This window comes from Anolis carolinensis, unplaced genomic scaffold (genome assembly GCF_035594765.1).
Source record: "Anolis carolinensis isolate JA03-04 unplaced genomic scaffold, rAnoCar3.1.pri scaffold_10, whole genome shotgun sequence".
Classification (NCBI taxonomy): Eukaryota; Metazoa; Chordata; class Lepidosauria; order Squamata; family Dactyloidae; genus Anolis; species Anolis carolinensis.
The window spans coordinates 27,085,238-27,104,454 of record NW_026943821.1 but is presented as its reverse complement, the minus strand read 5'-3'; the positions used below and the strand labels follow the sequence as shown (position 1 = coordinate 27,104,454).

Below are 19,217 nucleotides of genomic sequence, written 5' to 3'. Positions count from 1 at the left end.
GCTCTTTGATCGCCGGCATTTTTATGGTGTCGTAAATTAAATTAACCTCCCTATTTTCTCTACTCACCGCTTTTTTCGAACTGCTTAGGCGGACAGTAAGCTAGGCTAATGGAAGCCGGGTGCTCAATCCGACTCAGGCTTCGAACTTGCTCCCTGGATTCTTGTGGGTACTACTTGCCTGATTTTCGTCTGGCTCAAGGACTTGCAGCTAACTTTCTAGGAAGGCAAGCAAAGGGTGCAGAACCGGAGGCTCGCTTTGTGATTGTTATGGAAGGCAGCAGTGGTTCCATCCTTTCGCTTGACAGAAAGGAGGGAATGCGGAAAGGGGAGAGAAGAGAGAAAGGCCTGCTCTCCCCCCCCCCTCCTTCTCTTTCCTTCCTTCCCTGCTGCTCCCGAGGGTTCTCTGGATCCCTGCTGTGCGCTGAGTCTTCCCTGACCCTTCTCACTCCACATCTGGCCAAGAATTGCCTGGAAACTGCAGCCGGGGAGGAGGAGGGACAGGCCTTCTCACAGGAACGGGTCCAGGCCGGGAGGGCAAGGAAGGAGAGCCAGCTCTGCCGCAGACACTGGATCCGATCCTCCCCAGCCTTGATGGACCGTCTCAGGAAGTCTGGGAGCCGACCAGGGATGGGGAGGGGGAGGAAAGGAACAGCCAGGCAAGGAACATCTCAAAACAAATCAGGAGCATTGTGTTGTCGAAGGCTTTCATGGCCAGAATCACTAGGGTTTTGTGCATTTTCCGGCTGTATGGCCATGTTCTGGAAGCATTCTCTCCTGACATTTCACCCACATCTATGGCAGGCATCCTCAGGGTGTGAGGTCTGATGGAAACTTGGCCAGCGTATGTGTGTGTGTGTGTGTGTGTGTATGTATATATATGTATGTGTGTGTGTGTGTATATATATATATAAAGGTTCCCCCTGACGTTAAGTCCAGTCGTGTCTGACTCTGGGGGTTGGTGCTCATCTCCATTTCTAAGCCGAAGAGCCAGCGTTGTCCATAGACACCTCCAAGGTCATATGGCCACTGGCATGACTGCATGGAGCGCTGTTACCTTCCCGCCGGAGCGGTACCTATTGATCTACTCACATTTGTATGTTTTCGAACTGCTAGTTTGGCAGGAGCTGGAGCTAACAGCGGACGCTCAAGCCGCTCCCGGGATTTGAACCTGGGACCTTTCGGTCTGCAAGTTCAGCAGCTTAGTGCTTTAATGCACTTCGCCACCGGGGCTCCTATGCGCATATGTGTGTGTATGTGTGTATATATATCTATATATATAAAAAAGTGATGGCATCACGGCGACCCACAAAACAACAAAACTACAGGCCCCCCAACCTTGAAATTTGACAACACAACGCATCATCCACGCCTCTAGGTTGATACAACAAAAAGAAAAGAAAAATAAAGTCCTAATTTGAGAGAGAGGAATAATTGCTTTTATCCAATTGCTGCCAGTTAGAAGGCTAAGCTCCTCCAACTTGGTCTCCTAGCAACCCAATAAAAAATAATAAAAAACACTAAAAATTAATACAATAAAATATTATAATAACAGAAAATAACTAAAAATAATACAAGAAAATAATAAAATATAATAAATAAAAATATAAATTACAATAAAATTAATAAAAAATTGCAAATAATGTCAAATAAAAATTACACAACAATTTTTAACCAATACCACCACCACTTTGCCACAGCAACGTGTGGCCGGGCACAGCTAGTGTAATATAATCTATATATAAAAAAGGGTAATGGAATCACGGCACCGGACAAAACAACTAAACTAAATGCCCCACAACCTCGAAAATTGACAGCACAACCTCTCATCCACGCCTCTACGTTCATACAACAAAAAGAAAAGAAAAATAAAGTCCTAGCCACAGCAACGCGTGGCCGGGCACAGCTAGTACAGTAGAATCTCACTTATCCAACATTCGCTTATCCAACATTCTGGATTATCCAACGCATTTTTGTAGTCAATAATTTCAAAATATCGTGATATTTTGCTGCTAAATTCGTAAATACAGTAATTACTACATAGCATTACTGCGTATTGAACTACTTTTTCTATCAAATTTGTTGTATAACATGATGTTTTGGGGCTTAATTTGTAAAATCATAACCTAATTTGATGTTTAATCGGCTTTTCCTTAATCCCTCCTTATTATCCAACATATTCACTTATCCAACGTTCTGCCGGCCAGTTTATGTTGGATAAGTGAGACTCTACTGTATATATATATGGAATGATGTCCAAGGTGGGAGAAAGAACTCTTGTCTGTTGGAGGCAAGTGTGAATGTTGCCTTTGGCCACCTTGATTCACATTGAATAGCCTTGCAACTTCCAAAGCCTGGCTGATTCCTGCCTGGGAGAATCCTTTGTTGGGAGGTGTTAGCTGGCCCTGATTGTTTCCTGTCTGCAGTTCCCCTGTTTTCTGAGTGTTGTTCTTTATTTACTGTTCTGATTTTAGAGTTGTTTTTTTTTAATATTGGGAGCCAGATTTTCATGGTTGACATTGTCCACGTGCTTGTGGGTTTCAGTGGCTTCTCTGTGTCGCCTGACATGATAGTAGTTAGAGTGGAATCAAGAGCAGCTCTTTGAAAGATGCATCCACTGGGATTGCAGGAGGATGGGCCTTGCAAATGGGTGGGAGAGAGAAACGGCACAGATGGCTCTTGTAGGTGCAAGGCAGCCGAGCCTGCCAAAGGAGTGAGGACACTTCCTGCCAGGGCTTTCTGCTTCTGCGGCGTGGAGCCTCCTGAAGCTGAGAAAGAGAGACAGAAAGAAGGGGGGGGGGGCTTGCAATGGAAAGCTTTTGGTGCCAAGGCAAGGGCGGGGGGGGGGGGGGGGGGCTGGAGCTGTTTGAAAGAGCATGCGGAATGTATTTAGGGCCAAATGGGGCGAAGGTGACAGTACTGGCCGTTCTTCGGCCTTCCATTCCCATATGATCTTCATTTGTTTTGGATTACAGCTCCCAGAATAATAATAATAATAATAATAATAATAATAATAATAATAATAATAATAATAATACTTTATTTATACCCCGCCACCATCTCCCCGTGGGGACTTGGGGCGGCTCACAACGTTACAAAAGTAACAGCATTAAACAATATACATAGTTTAAAACACAAATACATTAAACAATATACACAGTTTAAAACACAAGAAGGTGATAAAACAGAAGTTAAAACAAAGGTTTATATAACAGTAATAATATCAATATCATTTGCAATTTTAAGTCAGATGTTTGTAACTCGGGGATGGGTTGTATATACGGTATATGTGACAACACTTATTATTTGCTGCCTGTATACAACCCTTACGACTCTTACCCACAAACAACTGGTTGGACTATATGAAATCATGAAAGATAGCAATGTATTGCCACAAAAACCTTCTAAAAATTAGATGAACAGGTTAGAAATTGAAATACTGGCAAAACTACAGACAGCTTCATCCTCTATAAAATGTGTGCTTTCCATACCTGAAAGAAAACTATAATGACTATTCTAACTCTACCTGCATTATTATTCTCATGTTCCCACACATGTGGAAAACAAATGGAAACATGTGGAAAAGAATCCCTCAACTACTATGGCCACTCCATTTATTTATATTCCGCCCTTCCTTCTCACCCCGAAGGAGACTCAGGGTGGATCCCAATGCACATATACATGGCAAACATTCAATGCCATTAAACATACGACATATAGACAGACACAAGGTCAATGTAACATTTTCCAGTTTCCGGCATCATGAGGGTATTATGCTCGATTCTGGCCACAGGGGGAGCTGCCGCTTCATCGTCCCCTTGTGACACCGAGTCCTTGATGGTAGTACTTCCTCATTCCTTTCAGCTGGAAGTTTTTATGGTGTCGTAAATTACTGTATATACTCAAGTATAAGCCTAGTTTTTCAGCCCTTTTTTAGGGTTGAAAAAGCTTCCCTCGGCTTATATTCGAGTGAGGGTCCTGGCTGGCTTCTATTCAGGTCGGCTTATACTTGAGTATATAGGTATTCAGAGTTGGACAGTCTTATTTTATTAAAGGCTTATTATTATCTTAAATTACAGTTTTATATAAATACTCAAAAACATTTAACCTACCGATGGCTCAAATAATGCAATTTATTAATATCTATTTTTATTTTTGAAATTGACCCGTAGCTGCTGCATTTCCTACCCTCATCTTATACTCGAGTCAATAAGTTTTCCCAGTTTTTGTGGTAAAATCAGGCACCTCGGTTTATATTCAGGTCGGCTTATACTCGAGTATATATGGTAAATTAGCCTCCCGCATAAAGCGGTACCTAAATTTTCTACTCGACAGATGCAATTATCTTTCAATCTGCTTAAGTCAACAGCGAGCTGGGCTATTAATGGTCAGGAGCTCAGTCTGACTTTGGGCTTTGATCCCATGACCCCTCGGTCAGTAGTGATTTGTTTTGGATTGCAGCTCCCAGAATCCCCCAACTACCATGGCCACTCTAGTTATCTGAGTCTGTACCGCCCTATAATCCAGTTCAAAGCAGATAATCTGGATACCATATGGCAGTGTAGAAGGGGCCAAAGTTACTATGGCTGGGAAGTCGATATTCTATCCAAACACATCATGACCATCATGGGAACTTGCCCCTTTGACAGCTCGGAAAACAGGCGCAGGCTGGTGAGCAGCCAGCTGCAACAATCACTCTGACCGAGAGGTCATGAGTTCGAGGCCAGCTCGGAGCCTGCGTTTGTCTCTGTCTCTGTTCTATGTTAAGGCATTGAATGTTTGCCTTATATGTGTAATGTGATCCGCCCTGAGTCCCCTTGGGGTCAGAAGGACGGAATATAAATACTGTAAATAAGTAAATAAATAAATCTCTCCATTGATGCTGTTTTTGAAGGACATGTTGAGATCTAGGTTTGTCTTAATTGTGTGCTTACAAGGCTCATCTTCACCATAAGACCATCCCTGGTTGGCCTTGAGTGTTCAGATATGTTGGCATACATCTCCTGAGCGATGGAAGCTGTAGTTGGCACTTCTGGAAATGGCAGAGCTGGGGGAAGTGGAAGTGAATACTGGGAGTTGCCTTTGGACTGCGACTCCCAGTATTCCTCAGCAGTGGGTGCAGCCCAGGAACATCCACTTTGCGTATCCCTCGGGGGCTGCCTTGAGCGGCATCCATTTATTCTCGCATCGCAAATTGGATTTCTTATTTCCAAGTATTGCTATGGAATGGTGCATTTTCGCATCCTGGGAACGTGGGGTTTCGAAGGGAGGAGGGAAGGGTCAGCAGGCCGGCCCTGGAAGTGAAGGCAGGAATGCGGAGCCAGAAGCCAGGTGCCCCGAGCCGAGGGAGGGTCAGCCCAGGAGTCAACAGAGATGCCGCGGAGCGAACAAACGAGCAGCTGTAATTTGAGGGAAGCCAGAATTTCCTGAGAGGCACAGAAGGGGAAAGGGCTTGCGAGGGGTCGGGGCTGTCGGGGAACCAGGGAAGGAATGCAAGCCGCTCTTTTTCGCACCCAACACGTTCCAAGGGGGGCAAAGACGAGGCAGGCTTTCAGACGTCTATAACCCAGGCTCATGATTTTTGACATTTTTACCCTTGATCACATGGATGGCTGAGATGGTGCATTCCGATAGTTCAATGTATGCAAATGTTGTTTCATAGACATAGACAGACTTATTCAGGCTACGTGGATAAGGTGTATATATAACACAAAATTTCATGTTTCGTCTTGGGCCCCGTCTCCAAGATTATGTGCATATATGCAAATACAGGTATTCCAAAATAGGTGGGGAGTATACTTGTAGTACTGAACATTTTGGATAAGGGGTCTGAGCAACCACAATGTGATATTGAAGGCTTTGGGTGCTTGTACACAGCCATGCAATCCAGATCAGAATATGGATTACAGAGATCTGGTTCACTTCCACACAGGCACTCCAGGAACTGGCTGGAAGCTGCGAGAGAGTTCATTGACTGGGGATGGATCTTAAGCCAGGATTAATTTTCCCTACCCGATTAAAGAGACAAGATAATTAAAAAAGGAACTTCCCAGTGTCAACTAAGAGTAGAGCAAGGCAAGGCAATGAAAACAACTGTCCTCAGGGGAACACTGTGGTTTCCTTTCCAGGTGTTGGCTTGCCTTCTGGATGGGCTGCGTATCTGGTTTCTTTTTTCTGACTGCTCCAGTGTTAGTCTTGTCTTCATAAGTGCGCTGCAAGTTTGTTCCAATTGACATCTCTGTAGTGTTGATACTCTGATCAACTTCAACAGATTTTATGGCGTGATCCAAAATTTCCAGCGAGTTTTTTGTCATGGTGTTTCCATCTGGATTCATATTAGAGTTTGTATGTTTTCTAAACTCCCCTTCCTCAAGCCGGCTTCAATCCCGATTTTAGTGGCCCGTCCTTTCTTGAAGCTGTACATGAGTTAACGCACTAGGTTGGTTCAAGCATTGGATTCCTTGATAATAAGGTCCTCTTAACACAAGCTTTAAGAGAATACCTAAATAGAATAGTATTGGGGTGCCTTCTATGGGCTCTATGGCTCCTTCCACAACACCCAGAATAACTGAATATAATGTCCAACCTGGATATGCTGTCAGAATACTCCTGCAACACACAGGACTGGCTTCTTTTCCCTAGGTGTTTTTATTATATTCAATTTTAAGAAATAATATAATTGATAGAATTACACAAAAGGCAAGGAGTCAAAATATACGTTGTTAGGGGTCCGATATACACAGCAAAGTATAAATACCTGAACTCATTAAATGAGCTTCCTGGGGAATTGTGCACGGTCTCCAGTCTGGTAGGATCGCGACCCGCCAGTTGGGTGTCTGGACTCGAAACACACCTTGTTAAAAATGAAAGCTGGAATTTTCTTCGTTTCACTCATTGAGGTTTTTAGGGAAACTACCTGCGTTCAGAGGAAAAGGGTTAAATCATTTTGCGAGGGCACATACAGGGCTAGTTGCCTTTAAACGTGGGGTGCATAAAGATGAATTGCTTAAGCAGCATGACGGCTCTGAAAGCATTTTTAAACAAAACACCGAGCGGGGTGTGTGTGTGCAGAAACCATTTCTACCACTTAACAGCAAAACAGGTTGTGTGCAGTTCTGACACACATTTTCCAGTATCCTGAGCAAAGAGTTGATGGCATTGAGGTTCCGGGTTTTAGCCTGCCACTTTTGGACTCTTGCTTGCTGAGGTGTTCTTGCAAGTATCCCTGTAGATCTTGGAAAACTATTTCTTGATTTAAGGCGTTGGCTTGCTAGCTGATATCTGAACAGAGGATGAGCTGGAGATGTCAATGCCTTGGTTCTTTCATTATTAGCTGCTACTTCCAGACGGATGTCAGGTGGTGCAATACTGGCTGAACAGTATAATTTCTCCAGCGGTGAAATAGTTAAAAAGCATAACTATAAAAACATTATTTTAAAAAAATTACCACTCATCATCCATGAACCTTTAGCAGGTCCGCCCATCAGCGACAACAAAGAACCACCTGGGCTGAGCTACGATTGTTATTATCCCCGGTCAACCCGATAAGTAGGGATGATGGGATTTGTGGATTATCACATGCAGGTTGTGGGGACCGTTCGGCATGATCCTTTTCGGTCGCGAGCCCACTAACGAGATCAGCCCACGAACCACGCAGGAGTGGAGTGCAAGTTTGATATGATCGCAGGCATCGCCATCCTAATTCCCGCCACATATCGGTCCCCGGCTGTTAGGAATTATGGAGGGAGGGCCGAAGTTTGCCCATGCCTGGGCTAGAACCAGTTCAGAGATCTGAGCCAGATTTACTGAAAGTGGCAATGTCTTTCTGGGCTTCTCTATCCAGTATTCGTTGAGCTAACTAAGGTAGTGCAGTGCAAGGCACATGCTTCCTCAGCCCGCTCACAAAAAGGGAGCTTTTTTGTCAGGCCGGAGAAGGAGTGCAGCCAGGTCAGAAAGTTTAAACAGCACGTTGTCGGAGTCGCTTTGGGAGGGGCTTTTAACCGTTTGAGAGACCAGCCTTCTTTCTCGGAAGGGGATCTGTAGCTCATTACGGACACCTAGCGGAGATGTGACTACAGAGCCTTTCTTTCGCCAGAGGGGACTCGCTGGTGTTTCCATGCGCAAGGCACACGGGCTGCCGCTGTGCATGCATGCTTGCTTTCTGCTGCACACATGGGCATCCCTTCCAGATCATGGATGAGATGCCTGCCTCTTCTCAGAGCTGTGCCTCCTCCTCATTCCCCTGGATGCATGAATGCACACATGGACACAAACACAGAAAAGGTTTAAATAGCAGAAACCGAAACAATTCCAGGTGCCCGTTCATCTTGTCTCCATCTTGGCAAGAAACTGCTTGGTTTAGAGCAGACATGAGCCAACTTCGGCCCTCCCTCCAGGTGGTTTGGACTGCAACTCCCACAATTCCTAACCTTTGCATCTCGTGGTGCCAGAGCGCAGTCTGTTCGGCACTTTCCAAGTCGCCCCGTCTTCTGTGTGCCCAGGAGGGAACCCTGCATCCAGTCTCAGCCACTGATTGAGCTTCTGGGTTTTAGCCTGCCACTTTTGGGCTCTTGCTTGCTGAGAGCTTCTGGGTGTTAGCATGCCACATTTATTTATTTATCTATTTATTTCCATCATTTCTATCCCACCCTTCTCACCCAAAGGGAATCAGGGCGGCTTACAAAACTGGCAGAATTTGATGCAAATACACAACAATACAAAAGAATAAAAACACACACACACACACACACACACACACATATATATATGTATATATATATTTTCTCACATTTATATCCCACCCTTCTCACCCGAAGGGACTCAGGGCGGCTTACAACAGTGGCAACAATTAGATGCCCATACAAACCAATATAAAACAGCACATAAAACAGTTAGAACTATTAAAATACATTATGAATTAAAAATATACATTTCAAACATAAGCAGTTAAAATGCATATTGAAAACAATATAAAATACTTGAGCCATTCATCCACAGAACTTTGTACATAAACCTTAGTCCAGACCAAGTCGAAGCCAACAAAACTTATTCTTTGAACACTTGCTCGCATAGCCAGGTCTTCACTTTCTTTCTAAAACTCAAAAGGGATGGAGCCTTTTGGACTCTGGATTGCGGAGGTGTTCCTGCGAGTATCTCTGTAGATCTTAGAAAGCTATTTCTTGATTTAAGGCATTGGCTTGCTGGCTGATATCCGAACAGAGGATGGGCTGGAGATGTCAATGCAGAAGTAACCTCTTCAGATGACCACCCCTAGTTCAAAAGAGTGGGGTGATTTTTTCCCAACGTTTGGTATGTGTTTCAATACAGAGGAGCAAATGTCTCCTGTGAATGGCCACTAGTATCAAAACTCTTGATGGATCTGACACCTCATTGTTTTGCTTTGGCACTTCCCATCTTTTGCTGTTCTTAATGTTTTGACTCCCAACCCCAGGGACCCTAGGCTGGTCAGTTTCCAAATTTCCAGATCTGGATATGATTTCCCATGGTTTTCTTAATGGGAGCCCTGGATTAAACATGTCTGGAGCAGGGGTGAGAAACATGCTGTTCCAAATGTGTTGGATTGCAATTAGGATCCCTTGTTGGACTGTCAGGAGGACCTCGTGGTGTGCATTCCCAGCCTGGTCTATTCTTTGGACCATCCCTGCTCAAGTATATGCATATTAGAAACTCTTTGTGCCGCTCAGAGACAGTGTGACCGGCGTGGGGTCCCCAGAGCAGAACCCGATTGGCAAGGTGCTCTTCATTGATTAGACAGGGAATGCTGCAAAGTGTTGACGGTGTGTGTTCATTGGACTAACCTCCCCTTTCTTCTTCCTTCACAGAGAACTCAAGTGTAACAGCAGGAGCAGCAAAGCAGAAGGTAAGCCGGGCACCGTGGATGCTGCCTCTCCCTCCCACTCTTCCTTCAAATGCATGTGGAGACAGCTGCAGGGCCTTTCTGCACACGAGAAACACACATTTGCTTTCTTGCATTGCACTCCCTAAATTATCCCTTGCAAGCCTTGGTTTCCAGACCTTTGGATCCTCTTTGTCAGTATCTCCCTTGAACTACAGAGCCCAGAACGGGATACATCAGTCCAGGGAGGTCTCACCAGAGCAGAGTAGAATCACAAGGCTCCTTTTTGTGACCTGGAGTTGGATCTCCAGCTGTCGTCAGACCCCACCCCAGACTCAGGTGCCACCAGAGCTTTTCTCTGCCGTGAAATAAATGGCCACATTGTTCACTGGAGGAGATGTGCTTCCCAGGACTTAGGAATGCACCATGAGGCTGCTAAATAAATAAAGAGAAAGGGGTAAAAAAGAAACAAGGGGAGGGTTTGTTGGAGGAAATGGATTTTGTGGCATGCAGCACATTAGGGTCACTTAATACTGGGACAGCCTCGGCAAAAATCCAACATGTTCCTTGCTCTCAGTGGGGCAAAATTCACATGTTTCCCCACCTATTTAGAGTTAGCTGTGTGAGCACAATGGAGAAGACAATATAATAATAATAATAATAATAATAATAATAATAACAACAACAACAACAACAACAACGAATCCAGACTGACAAAGTTCTGGAACACAACACACCAGACATCACAGTTGTGGAAAACAAAAAAGGTTTGGATAATTGATGTTGCCATCCCAGGTGACAGTCGCATTGACGAAAAACAACAGGAAAAACTCAGCCGCTATCAGGACCTCAAGATTGAACTTCAGAGACTCTGGCAGAAACCAGTGCAGGTGGTCCCGGTGGTGATGGGCACACTGGGTGCCGTGCCAAAAGATCTCAGCCGGCATTTGGAAACAATAGACATTGACAAAATTACGATCTGCCAACTGCAAAAGGCCACCCGACTGGGATCTGTGCGCATCATCTGAAAATACATCACAGTCCTAGACACTTAGGAAGTGTTCGACTTGTGATTTTGTGATACGAAATCCAGCATATCTATCTTGTTTGCTGTGTCATAATAATAATAATACTTTATTTGTATTCCGCCCTGTCTTCCCAAGGGGACTCAGGGCGGATTCCAACATACAATGGCAAACATTCAACACCTCCATAAAACAAACAAATACTGACATAAAATCCCAGAGAAACCCTGCATATGAAAGTAACATTAAAACCTAACATCAAATTAAAGCCTGACATCACTAAATTAAACTAGACGTAGTCAAACAAAATTATATAATAACATAGAATCCAAACAAACGTCCACATTTATTTGCAACAATCAACTAGAGCATATTAATAAAGTATATTATTATTATTGCTTACATTGCAGCCGCCAATATTAACCTTCCGCCTTGGTTTGTTCCAGGTCCGTCCCCTGCCTTTGCAGACATCCGTCCGGCCAATTGTTCTTCCAAGAGGCACCCTGGTGAAGATGACCTGCGCAAGCGGCTGAAGTCCCAGGCCCCTCCGGCACCGCCAACGGGAGGTCCCGTCTGCGGCTCTCCCGATTCCTCCCAGGCAGAGCATCCCGCGCAGAAAGTGTCGGCGTGTCTGGCGGAGAAGGCCTTGTCGTTCAGCATGCTCAGTTTCCCAGAAGGCTCTTGTTCAGTGTTAGGTCGTGAGCACAAACCGGGCCTGCTGCATCCCTCCGAGACCGCTGACCGATACAAGAGCCTTCACCCTCAGAGCAGCACCAAGGCGGAGGACCAGGCCGCAGGAGCGGAGGAGGCGGTGGCCGCGCACGAGAGGACCGCCAGGACCTTCTCCAACGCCACGCTCGCTTCGGGGAGGTGCAACATCGACAACATCATCTCCCTGCTGAAGAGCAAGTGTGGCAATGGCCGCATCAACCTCTACCCGGTGGTGCAGCTCATAGACATCATGAAGGACATCAACCGCCTCTCCCAGGACTTGAAGAGCTGTGGTGCTCACCTGGATTGTAGCAATTTGCAGGTCAACAGCCACCCGTCCCTCAGCGAGGAAGGGCGGGACCAGGGCCTGCAGTACAGCTTCTACTCCTCACCCGCGCTGGCCAACAGCATCCGCAGCCCCGAGGAGGTCACGGCGCAGGGCAGTGACAAAACGGAGCTGCCTAAAGAGACCCAGCCCATCCTCTATATGGGAGAACTAGATGAGGGCACTGCGGGCGCCCCGTTTCAAGAATGCCAGAGCAGCCCTGCGTTGAAGGTTCCCGCCAGCCTAGATGAAGCTAGCGGCTCAGAATCGGATACCACCGACCATACTGAGCTGGCCGATACCGATATCCTGAGTGAACTGGCTTCGCTGGCGTGTCCGGGTCCCCCGCTGCTAGAGCAGCCATCGCTGGAGTCCCACCCCCAGTTGCTACAAAGCCTAGAGTCACGGTCCCCGTTGATGGGTTCGCAGGCTCTAGAACATCATCAGCCTCAGCTAGTAGACTCTAAATCTCTAGAGCCTCCTCCAGAACCGATGGCCCTGCAGACTGTGGAGCCCCTGCCTGAACCTTTGGGGCTGCAAAGTCTGGAGCCTCTCGAGCTGCAGAACCTAGAACCCTTGTCTGAATCACTGTCGCTGCAGTCCCTAGAACCCCTTTCCGAGCCTCTGGGGCTCCAGTCTTTGGGAGCTCTAGACCATCCGTTGCTGGACTCCCAGGCCCAGCTTTTGGATCCAGAGGCCCAGCTGCTAGACTCCCTGCCCAAGTTGTTAGATCCCCAGACCCAGCTGGAGGCGGAGGCTTCTCTGAGGGTCCATTCGCTCCAGCCGGGATCGCGCCTCGGAGGCTGCTCCCCGCGGGGAGTGATGAGGCGCGGGGCAGGGCGAGGAAGGGACGACCACAGGAAATACGCTCTGCGGAGAACAGATAAACCAAAGATACTCTGCCGCCGGCGGAGGGGAGGCCGGGGGCGGCGAGCCGAAATAGCCGCAGAGACCCGAGTCCTCCCCATGCCCGTGCCCGTTGAGGTGGTGATGGCGCAACCCGAACCACCCAAGATGCCGGTGCCTGTCATGACGACTCTGCCAGTGAATCAAGGCGTGGAGCCCCTTCTTCCTCCGCTGGAGTCTGGAGAAGGCGTCCCGCAGGTTGTGCCCGCAAACCTGCAGCCGCTCAAGCCCAAGTGCCGTGGGATACGCAGGATGGTGGTGAAGATCGCCAAGATCCCCGTCTCCCTCGGCAGGAGGAACAAGACGACCTATAAAGTCTCCTCCCTCAACAGCAACCTGAGCCTGGAAGGCAAAGAAATCACAACCTGCGCCTCGTTGGAGCCAACTCCCCTGCTGAAGATGAAGAATAATGGGCGCAACGTCGTTGTGGTCTTTCCTCCTGGGGAGATGCCCATCATCCTGAAGCGCAAGCGGGGGAGGCCTCCGAAAAACCTGATGTTGGGACCCTGCAAGCCCAAGGAGCCCACCCCAGAGGTGAAGAAGCGGAGACGGAGGAAACAGAAGCTGGCGTCCCCGCAGCCCTCCTACGTCGCTGACACCAATGACAGCAAAGCGGACTACTCCGACGTCCTGGCGAAGCTTGCCTTTCTGAACCGCCAGAGCCAGTGTTCGGCCCGCTGCTCCCCGCCCCGTTGCTGGACCCCAACCGAGCCAGACTCCATCCACCAGGCCCCCGACACGCAAAGCATCTCCCACATCTTGCACCGGGTCCAAGGCTTCCGCCGGCGTGGCGGCAAAGGAGGAGGCTTTGGGCGCGGAGGAGGACACTCCGCCCGCTCGTCTCATTGTTCCTTCAGCGATTTCTTTGAAGGGATTGGCAAGAAGAAGAAGGTGGGCCCGGGAGGAGCCATGCACGCCGACCCCATCCACCCGCGGAAGAGAGGCCGACCAGAGCCAGACTCCATGGAGAAGCCCAAGAGGAAGAGGAGGTCCCGCAAAAACGGGGTGCTCTTCCCAGAACAGAATCCCAGCCAGAACTTTGGCGACGGAGCCTCCGACTGGTGTGGAGACAAGGAGAGCCTTTGGGTCTCCCACCACGGACACCTCTCCAGCCAGACCAACAGGAACTGCAGCTATCAAGACTCGCGGACCTTTCATTCTTCAGCCCTGGAGGCGTGCTCTTCAAGCCGGACCGGTTTTTACAGCGGGAGCAATCCGTCCTCACAATCGGAGCTGAGTCAGGAGAGGCAGAACCTTTTCACGGGCTACTTCCGCTCTCTGCTGGATTCCGACGACTCCTCTGACCTGCTGGACTTTGCCCTCTCGAATACGCGCTCCGAGTCACGGAAGTCCACCACCACGTACACAGCCCCTCCCAACGCCATCGCAACCCAGAGAGGCATGGCGTCTTACCCAACCAGGGGAGGCAAAACCACGGCCCCGACCACTACTACCGCCACTACTGAGACGCCTTTCCATACAGCCATGACCAACCGGCAGTCGTTCCCTCCCAGCAGAGCCCCCGGATACAACCTTTCCCAGACGGCTTCTGAATGCCGCGGCACGGACGCCTACCAGAAGCTGGCCTCTCTCTCGGCTGTGTCCAGATCTCCCACTGCCCACTCCACGGTGGCCTCTAGCTATGCACAGTACGGCAACTATAGCAGTGGCGGGGGGCAGAGCGTCACGCCCTCCAGCTTGTTTCAGCAAGCCAAGTCCTACCACGCCGCCACACAGGACTGTCCCAACAACAAAGACTGCAGCTTCACCTACGGCAGTGGCAACAGCCTGCCTTCCTCGCCAAGCAGTGCCCACAGTGCCAGCTACGCCCAGCAGGCTTCGGGCCCCAGCTTGCCGTTGAGCAAGGCCTCCTTCTTCAACAGCTCCGACCCCGGCCAGTTCTCGAGCTCCTCCCACACCCCCATGAGATGTGACAGCCGGGCAAGCACCGTGTCTCCCGGTGGCTACATGGTCCCTAAAGGCTCAGCTTCTTTCCAGCCCTCCCCTGAAAATTGTCGGCAGTTTCCCAGTGCCTCCCAGTGGGCCTTCCGGCAAGGCTATAGTAACCTGGACTGGAACGCGGAGACGTTCAACCAGCTCTACAACCCAGGTTTTGATTGCCACATCAACGAGCCCAACGTCATCCTGGACATCTCCAACTACACGCCCCAGAAGGCCAAGCAGCAGACCGTCTCGGAGACCTTCTCTGAATCCTCCTCGGACAGCACTCAGTTCAACCAGCCGGGCGGCTACCGAAGGGCCAACAGCGAGGCTTCGTCGAGCGAAGGCCAGTCGAGCCTTTCGAGCCTGGAGAAGCTGATGATGGACTGGAACGACTCTTCTTCGGCCCCAGGCTACAACTGGAATCAGAGCGTCTTATTCCACAGCAGCTCCAAGCCTGGGCGAGGCCGGCGGAAGAAAGTAGATATCTTCGACACCGCCCACCTGAACTTCTCGACCGGGGCCTACCCTTCCAAGAGGGGCACCGGGGCCAGGCAGCCGCGAGGGTCCCGGGGTGCCTGTGCCTCCAGGAAAGAGAGGGGCACGGGCAAGAACAAGTTCCCTACCAAATCCCAGGCGGTGAACCCGCCGTTTCAAGACAGTACGGATCTAGGTCTGGACTACTACAGTGGAGACAGCAGCATGTCCCCCTTGCCCTCCCAGTCCCGGGGCTTTGGGCTCAGCGAAAGAGACCCCTGTGACTACACCGGGCCCTACTCCATGAACCCCTCCACCCCATCTGATGGCACCTTTGGGCAAGGCTTCCAGAGCGACTCTCCCGGCCTGGGACAGACGGACCTGGAAAGCAAGCATTTCCCGGCGCTGCCCCACCAGCTTGCCGCCCCGCCCCCTCCGCAGACTGTGTTTGAAGCAGGCTTGCAAAAGGCTTTCTCGCCCAACTGCTCCCCAACCCTGGCCTTCAAGGAGGACTTGCGGCCGAGCGACATCCGGAAGCTTCCAGCCTGCGACTCGCTCAAGCACGGCATGCCGGGGACCGCAGGCATGCCACATTCGGGCGTGCACATGACCTGCCGGGACCTGCCGATGTCTCAGCCACACTACGACTCGCCCAGTTGCAAAAACCCCGGTTACTGGTACTCCCCCACCTCGAGCACCCGCAGCCCCCCCTACGACAACAAAGCGGGAGTTGGGATGCTGGTGGACTTTATGGGGAGGAGCCCGGAGGCCTCCTGCCTCAACCCCCACCTGGCCAGCCCCCCCAGCACCAACCCCCCCAAGACTGAGAAAGAGCCCATGGACATGGCGAGGGCTCACCACCGAGGGGCTTACATTTGCCCTTTGATGAATGACTTGAACATCTCCCCCATCCCAAGGGACTCCATGCTGCCACTCCAGGACAACTATAGGTACCCCAGCTTTGCGCCCCAAGGGCACCCCATCATGACTGCGGCCCAAAAGAGTGGGTTTTTGGGGCCAATGCTAGAGCAACACCCAGAAGACACTTTCACAGTCACCTCATTGTAGTGTCATCTGAAGTGCCAACCAGACAACGAGGTTTTGTTTCAGGGTAGGTACCGGAGGAGAAGGCCAGCGGGAAATGGAAATATTGGGGTGGGGGTCTTGGGCAGGCCATGGAGCTATCAAAAGGCCTCATGTGAAGGCCGTCGAAACTTCTTAGCACAGAGAAGCTGGCGCTGGCTTGAAAGGATTCTTCAACCCTAAGTTACATCTAAATTTTGAATGTGTTATTCTATTGTAAGGATCTGAAAGGTCCTTAATTTTGGGGGCCACAATTATGGATTTTGATATGACTTCTGGATTAGTCCGTATTGCAGAGGGAAGCTCACATGGTTGAATGTTTCTCCATGTCTCCCCATGGCGATGGTGATGACGATGATGACGACAATGGTAATGGGGATGATGATATTGGACTAGGACCCTGATATGGTCCTTCTCCATATGGAGGAACTTTTACAAACATAGCAGGAGACCTGTCATGTGATCCCCCCTATAATTTGAAGTGAAATAGCACAACATCAGTTCAGTACTTTTTAATATCTCTCACTCCTTGACATTACATACATATTTAGACTACGAGAGGTCTTCTTCTTGTTGCAGTGCATATTTGTGGTTGCCGAAGTTTGCCCATGCCTGCTCTTGAGAGTAGCAGGCAAATTTAGAGCTATCAGAGCAGGGTATGTGACACATATGGCTCTGTCATCCATGATTTGCCACCTAAGACAGGTGCCTTCCTCTGCATCAGTTGTGATCCAGATCAGGAGTGCCATGTCTTCTCCACTGATCATTTTTAGTATGTATATATATATGTTCTTTAAGCTGTGATTTCATATCAGTGTCTTAAGACTTTCCCTGTCCACACTTCACTTCCTGGGCTGCTTGCATCACAACCCCTACTGTGAGGAAGTCATATGATGTGTTTTGACTTGCAAAGCATTGCTAGAAAAAGATGGGAGGGCAGAAAACGAAGCAGTTGCTTTTGGTGACAGGTATACACATGCACAGGAACCGGCTGGAAGCTGCAAGAGAGTTCATTGACTGTGGATTGGTACAAAGCCAGGATTAATTTTCCCTACCTGATTAAAGAAACAAATCAATTAAAAACAACTTCCCAGCTTAAATGGAAAGGGGCCTGAGGCTGTTAAGAATGGTGGTGATTGCAGTCCAAAACACCTGGAGGGAGGGCCCAAGTTTGCCCATGCCTGCAATAGATGCTTTCTAAAGAGCCACTGAATCATAGATTCCAATGCAAAGGGGAAATGTTGACTGGTCCTTGCAGTTCTATAGTCCTAAATGAAAACAGAAAGGGCGACGTTTTAATCGGTGTCTCCTTCCCCTTTTCTCTTCCCACCCCTCCCTCTTCCTCTCTCTCTCTTTCAGAGTACTTTAGCCAGCACTTTTTCTGGAACACTTTTCAAGTTCTGTATTTAATGGAAGTCAAAAGCTGATCTTTTTTTGTTCATTTGTTGGTTCTTTTGGGTTTTCTTTTTCTAAAAAAAAAAGATTGGAAAGAGAGGGGAAGGAAAAGAAGAAAGAACGAAAGTGGAAAGAAGAAAGGAAGAAAAGAAAAATATATTTGGGGGGAGAGAAATAAACTTGATTTTTTTTGAGAATGGCATGGAGGCGATTTTGTTTTAACCAGACTGTGTCGTCGGCCCCTTTCCCGCCCCCATGCCCCCCATCACCCACCCACCCACCCACCCCCATCCAGCAAAAAGACAATCGAAGGGTTCCAGGCACCACCCAGGCGGAGTGTGAGAACATGAGGGTCTCCATGTTCCTTCTCGCCAGCCAGCCAGCCAGCCTCCCACCCACGGCATGCATACGAGGAACACACCGGAAGGCAACAGACCCAGGCCGGCCACGGAGGAGAGGACATTTATTTTTCCCTTCTTTCAGCCGGGGAGAGGGACGGAGGGGAGGAAATGACGGACTCAAATGAAAACTCACTAATGGAGACTGAACACTTGGCATTTTCCTCCTCATCATCTCCCAACCCTTTCTCTTGTGCGGGTTTCTTATTTTTCTCCCAGTTTGTTTGCCTGCATTCTTGTTTTTCTTTTTCTTTTTTTTGGAAATGCTTTTGTTGCTTACTTTTTTTGGAGAGCCCAGGAATTTTGACAAGTCTGTGAATGGATCTTGGAAACGCCATGACATCCCAGTAAGTATTTTGGAAAGTGGAAATATCCATAACCAGATGCGACCCTCAGTCTAAATTTTAGGTCATTCGTCCTCGTCCTTCCTGAGTTCTGAGCCTCCACCTGGGCCTTTCATTGGCGTGATGAGTCCGTTCCGCCATATGCACACGCCTCCTCCTTGCCAAGACGTCCTCCAAACAAGCCTTTTTCCTGCAGAGCAGGTGCCTATTTGAAAATCTGCCTGATTTCTTCCCGATTTTCCATCTTTAATCAGGTTGTACGCAGAACCATCAGGGCCTGGGCAATTTGGCTCTGATTGTATGCCAGGTACATTTCCCCCGGTGTGGTCGGTTTCCTTTTTTAAACAACCAGTCGATATTGGATTAGCATACGGAAGCACCTGTATTAAAGTCACATTAAATGCTCGTTTGCACCCATTCCAACGGGAAAGGGTTGGGGGGATTGTCCTGTCCACTTAATAATACAGTAGAGTCTCACTTATCCAAGCTAAACGGGCCAGCAGAAGCTTGGATAAGCGAATATCTTGGATAATAAGGAGGGATTAAGGAAAAGCCGATTACACATCGGATTAGGTTATGATTTTACAAATTAAGCACCAAAACTTCATGTTATACAACAAATTTGACAGAAAAAATAGTTCAATGCGCAGTAATGTTATGTTGTAATTACTGTATTTACGAATTAAGCACCAAAATATCACGATATATTGAAAACATTGACAATAAAAATGGCTTGGATTATCCAGAGGCTTGGATAAG

General features: G+C 48.6%; 1 protein-coding gene across 2 annotated transcripts in view; it reads left to right on the top strand.

Annotated features, from left to right (window-relative positions):
• The window catches only part of ahdc1 (AT-hook DNA binding motif containing 1), a 178,501-nt gene that overhangs the window by 154,938 nt on the left and 4,346 nt on the right, over positions 1-19,217 (top strand). For both annotated transcript variants that reach the window (XM_062962284.1, XM_062962285.1), the window contains 3 exons: positions 9,840-9,877; positions 11,325-16,349; positions 17,681-18,461. In XM_062962284.1, coding sequence (XP_062818354.1) covers positions 9,840-9,877; positions 11,325-16,306 — 5,020 coding nt within the window. In that variant the 3' untranslated portion in view covers positions 16,307-16,349; positions 17,681-18,461. The remainder of the gene's footprint in view (positions 1-9,839; positions 9,878-11,324; positions 16,350-17,680; positions 18,462-19,217) is intronic.